Here is a 9,216-nt window from a genome sequence, read left to right as displayed (position 1 = left end):
TCAGACTGGCTATCAGGCAGACATCTAGCCTAGTGGATGGACTTCCTCTGACGTCAAAGCTGACCCAAGCCCGGTCCAGAGAAAGATGATTGGTGCCCCAGACGTGGTGGCGTTTACTAAGGAGGATGATTTTGGGGAGGTAGGGTACCCCAACCCCTGGGTGTTGCCAGAAGAGTTCTCTGTCCCTCTGTTCCCATCGAATAACAACGCCAACCCCTGGGCCAAGACGTCATACGCCAAGTTCACTAAGGACTTCATCCTCATATCAGAGTTCTCTGAGCAGGTCGGTACCAGGGGAAACCGGGGGAGGGGTGTGTGTGTTGATCTGACGGTGTGTATGTCCGGACGGGGTGTGTGTGTAATGAGCTGACCTTGTGTTGTCCTCCCCACCAGGTGGGCCCCCAGCCTCTGCTCACCATTCCTGATGACCCAAAGGTGTTTGGGACCTTTGACCTAAACTACTTCAGTCTGAGGATCATGTCTGTTGACTACCAGGCCTCGTTCGTAGGACACCCCACCGGCAGCGGATACCCACGACTCAGGTAGCTGTCCTATTTTATTACGTTTATTGTACTCTACTCTGATATCCTATTGTATTTGTACTCTACTCTAATGATATCCTATTGTATTTGTACTCTAATGATATCCTATTGTATTTGTACTCTACTCTAATGATATCCTATTGTATTTGTACTCTACTCTAATGATGTCCTATTGTATTTGTACTCTACTCTAATGATATCCTATTGTATTTGTATTGTACTCTAATGATATCCTATTGTATTTGTACTGTACTCTAATGATATCCTATTGTATTTGTATTGTACTCTAATGATATCCTATTGTATTTGTACTCTAATGATGTCCTATTGTATTTGTATTGTACTCTAATGATATCCTATTGTATTTGTATCTAATGATATCCTATTGTATTTGTACTCTCTAATGATATTTGTATTTGTACTCTACTCTAATGATATCCTATTGTATTTGTACTCTAAATGATATCCTATTGTATTTGTATTGTACTCTAATGATATCCTATTGTATTTGTACTCTACTCTAATGATATCCTATTGTATTTGTACTCTACTCTAATGATATCCTATTGTATTTGTACTCTACTCTAATGATATCCTATTGTATTTGTACTCTACTCTAATGATATCCTATTGTATTTGTACTCTAATGATATCCTATTGTATTTGTATTGTACTCTAATGATGTCCTATTGTATTTGTACTCTACTCTAATGATATCCTATTGTATTTGTACTCTAATGATGTCCTAATGATGATCCTATTGTATTTGTACTCTAATGATATTGTATTTGTACTTACTCTAATGATATCCTATTGTATTTGTACTCTACTCTAATGATATCCTATTGTATTTGTATTGTACTCTAATGATATTGTATTTGTATTGTACTCTAATGATATCCTATTGTATTTGTACTCTAATGATATCCTATTGTATTTGTACTCTACTTAATGATATCCTATTGTATTTGTATTGTACTCTAATGATATCCTATTGTATTTGTACTCTAAATGATATCCTATTGTATTTGTACTCTAATGATATCCTATTGTATTTGTACTCTACTCTAATGATATCCTATTGTATTTGTACTCTACTCTAATGATATCCTATTGTATTTGTATTGTACTCTAATGATATCCTATTGTATTTGTATTGTACTCTAATGATGTCCTATTGTATTTGTACTCTACTCTAATGATATCCTATTGTATTTGTATTGTACTCTAATGATATCCTATTGTATTTGTACTCTAATGATATCCTATTGTATTTGTACTCTACTCTAATGATATCCTATTGTATTTGTATTGTACTCTAATTATATCCTATTGTATTTGTACTCTAATGATAAATCTATTGTATTTGTAGTGACTAATGATATCCTATTGTATTTGTACTCTAATGATGTCCTATGTATTTGTACTCTACTCTAATGATATCCTATTTGTATTTGTACTCTACTCTAATGATATCCTATTGTATTTGTACTCTACTCTAATGATATCCTATTGTATTTGTACTCTACTCTAATGATATCCTATTGTATTTGTACTCTACTGATATCCTATTGTATTTGATATATCCTATTGTATTTGTACTCTACTCTAATGATATCCTATTGTATTTGTATTGTACTCTAATGATATCCTATTGTATTTGTATGTACTCTAATGATATCCTATTGTATTTGTACTCTAATGATATCCTATTGTATTTGTATTGTACTCTAATGATGTCCTATTGTATTTGTATTGTACTCTAATGATATCCTATTTGTATTTACTACTCTAATGATGTCCTATTGTATTTGTATTGTACTCTAATGATATCCTATTGTATTTGTACTCTACTCTAATGATATCCTATTGTATTTGTATTGTACTCTAATGATATCCTATTGTATTTGTATTGTACTCTAATGATATCCTATTGTATTTGTATTGTACTCTAATGATATCCTATTGTATTTGTACTCTAATGATATCCTATTGTATTTGTATTGTACTCTAATGATATCCTATTGTATTTGTACTCTACTCTAATGATATCCTATTGTATTTGTATTGTACTCTAATGATATCCTATTGTATTTGTACTCTACTCTAATGATATCCTATTGTATTTGTATTCTACTCTAATGATATCCTATTGTATTTGTACTCTACTCTAATGATATCCTATTGTATTTGTACTCTACTCTAATGATATCCTATTGTATTTGTATTGTACTCTAATGATATCCTATTGTATTTGTACTCTACTCTAATGATATCCTATTGTATTTGTACTCTAATGATATCCTATTGTATTTGTACTCTAATGATATCCTATTGTATTTGTATTGTACTCTAATGATATCCTATTGTATTTGTATTGTACTCTAATGATATCCTATTGTATTTGTACTCTACTCTAATGATATCCTATTGTATTTGTACTCTACTCTAATGATATCCTATTGTATTTGTATTGTACTCTAATGATATCCTATTGTATTATCCTTTGTATTTGTACTCTAAATGATATCCTATTGTATTTGTATTCTACTCTAATGATATCCTATTGTATTTGTACTCTACTCTAATGATATCCTATTGTATTTGTACTCTACTCTAATGATATCCTATTGTATTTGTACTCTACTCTAATGATATCCTATTGTATTTGTACTCTACTCTAATGATGTCCTATTGTATTTGTACTCTACTCTAATGATATCCTATTGTATTTGTATTGTACTCTACTCTAATGATATCCTATTGTATTTGTATTGTACTCTAATGATATCCTATTGTATTTGTACTCTAATGATATCCTATTGTATTTGTACTCTACTCTAATGATATCCTATTGTATTTGTATTGTACTCTAATGATATCCTATTGTATTTGTACTCTACTGATATCCTATTGTATTTGTACTCTACTGATATCCTATTGTATTTGTACTCTACTCTAATGATATCCTATTGTATTTGTATTGTACTCTAATGATATCCTATTGTATTTGTACTCTACTCTAATGATATCCTATTGTATTTGTACTCTACTCTAATGATATCCTATTGTATTTGTACTCTACTCTAATGATATCCTATTGTATTTGTATTGTACTCTAATGATATCCTATTGTATTTGTACTCTACTCTAATGATATCCTATTGTATTTGTACTCTAAATGATATCCTATTGTATTTGTATTACTCTAATGATATCCTATTGTATTTGTACTTGTACTAATGATATCCTATTGTATTTGTACTGTACTCTAATGATATCCTATTGTATTTGTACTCTACTCTAATGATATCCTATTGTATTTGTACTCTCTAATGATATCCTATTGTATTTGTACTGTACTCTAATGATATCCTATTGTATTTGTATTGTACTCTAATGATATCCTATTGTATTTGTACTGTACTCTAATGATATCCTATTGTATTTGTATTGTACTCTAATGATATCCTATTGTATTTGTATTGATATCTCTAATGATATCCTATTTATTTGTACTCTAATGATATCCTATTGTATTTGTATTGTACTCTAATGATATCCTATTGTATTTGTATTGTACTCTAATGATATCCTATTGTATTTGTATTGTACTCTAATGATATCCTATTGTATTTGTATTGTACTCTAATGATGTCCTATTGTATTTGTATTGTACTCTAATGATATCCTATTGTATTTGTATTGTACTCTAATGATGTCCTATCGTATTTGTACTCTACTCTAATGATATGCTATTGTATTTGTATTGTACTCTAATGATATCCTATTGTATTTGTACTCTAATGATGTCCTATTGTATTTGTACTCTACTCTAATGATGTCCTATTGTATTTGTATTGTACTCTAATGATGTCCTATTGTATTTGTATTGTACTCTAATGATATCCTATTGTATTTGTATTGTACTCTAATGATATCCTATTGTATTTGTACTCTACTCTAATGATATCCTATTGTATTTGTATTGTACTCTAATGATATCCTATTGTATTTGTATTGTACTCTAATGATATCCTATTGTATTTGTATTCTACTCTAATGATATCCTATTGTATTTGTATTGTACTCTAATGATATCCTATTGTATTTGTATTGTACTCTAATGATATCCTATTGTATTTGTATTGTACTCTAATGATATCCTATTGTATTTGTACTCTAAATGATATCCTATTGTATTTGTATTGTACTCTAATGATATCCTATTGTATTTGTACTTGTACTCTAATGATATCCTATTGTATTTGTATTGTACTCTAATGATATCCTATTGTATTTGTACTGTACTCTAATGATATCCTATTGTATTTGTATCTACTCTAATGATATCCTATTGTATTTGTATTGTACTCTAATGATATCCTATTGTATTTGTATTTGTACTAATGATATCCTATTGTATTTGTACTCTACTCTAATGATATCCTATTGTATTTGTACTCTAATGATATCCTATTGTATTTGTATTTGTACTCTAATGATATCCTATTGTATTTGTATTGTACTCTAATGATATCCTATTGTATTTGTATTGTACTCTAATGATATCCTATTGTATTTGTACTCTACTCTAATGATATCCTATTGTATTTGTACTCTAATGTTATCCTATTGTATTTGTATTGTACTCTAATGATGTCCTATTGTATTGTACTCTAATGATATCCTATTGTATTTGTATTGTACTCTAATGATATCCTATTGTATTTGTATTGTACTCTAATGATATCCTATTGTATTTGTACTGTACTCTAATGATAATGATATCCTATTGTATTTGTACTCTACTCTAATGATATCCTATTGTATTTGTACTTGTACTCTAATGATATCCTATTGTATTTGTATTGTACTCTACTGATATATCCTATTGTATTTGTATTGTACTAATGATATCCTATTGTATTTGTACTCTACTCTAATGATATCCTATTGTATTTGTATTCTACTCTAATGATATCCTATTGTATTTGTATTTGTACTCTAATGATATCCTATTGTATTTGTATTGTACTCTAATGATATCCTATTGTATTTGTACTCTACTAATGATATCCTATTGTATTTGTTGTACTCTAATGATATCCTATTGTATTTGTATTGTACTCTACTCTAATGATATCCTATTGTATTTGTACTCTAATGATATCCTATTGTATTTGTACTCTAATGATATCCTATTGTATTTGTATTGTACTCTAATGATATCCTATTGTATTTGTACTCTACTCTAATGATATCCTATTGTATTTGTATTGTACTCTAATGATGTCCTATTGTACTCTACTCTAATGATGTCCTATTGTATTTGTACTCTACTCTAATGATATCCTATTGTATTTGTATTTGTACTCTAATGATATTGTATTGTACTCTAATGATATCCTATTGTATTTGATATTGTATTTGTACTCTAAATGATATCCTATTGTATACTCTAAATTGTATAATGATATCCTATTGTATTTGTACTCTACTCTAATGATATCCTATTGTATTTGTACTCTACTCTAATGTATCCTATTGTATTTGTATTGTACTCTAATGATATCCTATTGTATTTGTATTGTACTCTAATGATATCCTATTGTATTTGTATTTGTACTCTAAATGATATCCTATTGTATTTGTATTGTACTCTACTCTAATGATATCCTATTGTATTTGTACTCTACTCTAATGATATCCTATTGTATTTGTATTGTACTCTAATGATATCCTATTGTATTTGTACTCTAATGATGTCCTATTGTATTTGTACTCTAATGATATCCTATTGTATTTGTATTGTACTCTAATGATATCCTATTGTATTTGTACTCTAATGATATCCTATTGTATTTGTATTCTAATGATATCCTATTGTATTTGTACTTGTACTAATGATATCCTATTGTATTTGTACTCTACTCTAATGATATCCTATTGTATTTGTATTGTACTCTAATGATATCCTATTGTATTTGTATTGTACTCTAATGATATCCTATTGTATTTGTATCCCTATTGTATTTGTACTGTCTAATGATATCCTATTGTATTTGTATTGTACTCTAATGATATCCTATTGTATTTGTATTGTACTCTAATGATATCCTATTGTATTTGTACTCTAATGATATCCTATTGTATTTGTATTGTACTCTAATGATATCCTATTGTATTTGTACTCTACTCTAATGATATCCTATTGTATTTGTACTCTACTCTAATGATATCCTATTGTATTTGTACTCTACTCTAATGATATCCTATTGTATTTGTACTCTACTCTAATGATATCCTATTGTATTTGTATTGTACTCTAATGATATCCTATTGTATTTGTACTCTACTCTAATGATATCCTATTGTATTTGTATTGTACTCTAATGATATCCTATTGTATTTGTACTCTACTCTAATGATATCCTATTGTATTTGTATTGTACTCTAATGATATCCTATTGTATTTGTACTCTAATGATATCCTATTGTATTTGTATTGTACTCTAATGATATCCTATTGTATTTGTATTGTACTCTAATGATATCCTATTGTATTTGTACTCTACTCTAATGATATCCTATTGTATTTGTATTGTACTCTAATGATATCCTATTGTATTTGTATTGTACTCTAATGATATCCTATTGTATTTGTATTGTACTCTAATGATATCCTATTGTATTTGTATTGTACTCTAATGATATCCTATTGTATTTGTACTCTACTCTAATGATATCCTATTGTATTTGTATTGTACTCTAATGATATCCTATTGTATTTGTATTGTACTCTAATGATATCCTATTGTATTTGTACTCTACTCTAATGATATCCTATTGTATTTGTATTGTACTCTAATGATATCCTATTGTATTTGTACTCTACTCTAATGATATCCTATTGTATTTGTACTCTACTCTAATGATATCCTATTGTATTTGTATTGTACTCTAATGATATCCTATTGTATTTGTACTCTACTCTAATGATATCCTATTGTATTTGTATTGTACTCTAATGATATCCTATTGTATTTGTATTGTACTCTAATGATATCCTATTGTATTTGTATTGTACTCTAATGATATCCTATTGTATTTGTATTGTACTCTAATGATATCCTATTGTATTTGTACTTGTACTCTAATGATATCCTATTGTATTTGTATTGTACTCTAATGATATCCTATTGTATTTGTATTGTACTCTACTCTAATGATATCCTATTGTATTTGTACTCTACTCTAATGATATCCTATTGTATTTGTATTTGTACTCTAATGATATCCTATTGTATTTGTATTGTACTCTAATGATATCCTATTGTATTTGTATTGTACTCTAATGATATCCTATTGTATTTGTACTCTACTCTAATGATATCCTATTGTATTTGTATTGTACTCTAATGATATCCTATTGTATTTGTATTCTACTCTAATGATATCCTATTGTATTTGTACTCTAATGATATCCTATTGTATTTGTATTTGTACTCTAATGATATCCTATTGTATTTGTACTACTCTAATGATATCCTATTGTATTTGTACTCTAATGTTATCCTATTGTATTTGTATTGTACTCTAATGATGTCCTATTGTATTGTACTCTAATGATATCCTATTGTATTTGTATTGTACTCTAATGATATCCTATTGTATTTGTATTGTACTCTAATGATATCCTATTGTATTTGTACTCTAATGATATCCTATTGTATTTGTACTCTAATGATATCCTATTGTATTTGTACTCTACTCTAATGATATCCTATTGTATTTGTATTGTACTCTAATGATATCCTATTGTATTTGTATTGTACTCTAATGATATCCTATTGTATTTGTATTGTACTCTACTCTAATGATATCCTATTGTATTTGTACTCTAATGATATCCTATTGTATTTGTATTTGTACTCTAATGATATCCTATTGTATTTGTATTTGTACTCTAATGATATCCTATTGTATTTGTATTTGTACTCTAATGATATCCTATTGTATTTGTATTGTACTCTAATGATATCCTATTGTATTTGTACTCTAATGATATCCTATTGTATTTGTATTTGTACTCTAATGATATCCTATTGTATTTGTACTCTAATGATATCCTATTGTATTTGTATTGTACTCTAATGATATCCTATTGTATTTGTACTCTACTCTAATGATATCCTATTGTATTTGTACTCTACTCTAATGATATCCTATTGTATTTGTACTCTAATGATATCCTATTGTATTTGTACTCTAATGATATCCTATTGTATTTGTATTTGTACTCTAATGATATCCTATTGTATTTGTATTGTACTCTAATGATATCCTATTGTATTTGTATTGTACTCTAATGATATCCTATTGTATTTGTATTGTACTCTAATGATATCCTATTGTATTTGTACTCTAATGATATCCTATTGTATTTGTACTCTAATGATGTCCTATTGTATTTGTACTCTACTCTAATGATATCCTATTGTATTTGTATTGTACTCTAATGATATCCTATTGTATTTGTATTGTACTCTAATGATGTCCTATTGTACTCTACTCTAATGATGTCCTATTGTATTTGTACTCTACTCTAATGATATCCTATTGTATTTGTATTTGTACTCTAATGATATTGTATTGTACTCTAATGATATCC

General features: G+C 28.1%; 1 protein-coding gene across 1 annotated transcript in view; it reads left to right on the top strand.

Annotated features, from left to right (window-relative positions):
- Positions 1 to 9,216, top strand: part of smcr8a (Smith-Magenis syndrome chromosome region, candidate 8a) — a 46,057-nt gene continuing 36,841 nt past the window's right edge. The window contains exons 1-2 of the mRNA XM_052507773.1: positions 1 to 283; positions 394 to 542. Of these exons, the coding sequence (XP_052363733.1) occupies positions 86 to 283; positions 394 to 542 (347 nt within the window). The 5' untranslated portion in view covers positions 1 to 85. The remainder of the gene's footprint in view (positions 284 to 393; positions 543 to 9,216) is intronic.

The sequence above is a fragment of the Oncorhynchus keta genome, unplaced genomic scaffold (assembly GCF_023373465.1).
Source record: "Oncorhynchus keta strain PuntledgeMale-10-30-2019 unplaced genomic scaffold, Oket_V2 Un_contig_3082_pilon_pilon, whole genome shotgun sequence".
NCBI lineage: Eukaryota > Metazoa > Chordata > Actinopteri > Salmoniformes > Salmonidae > Oncorhynchus > Oncorhynchus keta.
This window is presented reverse-complemented; position numbering and strand designations above follow the sequence as displayed.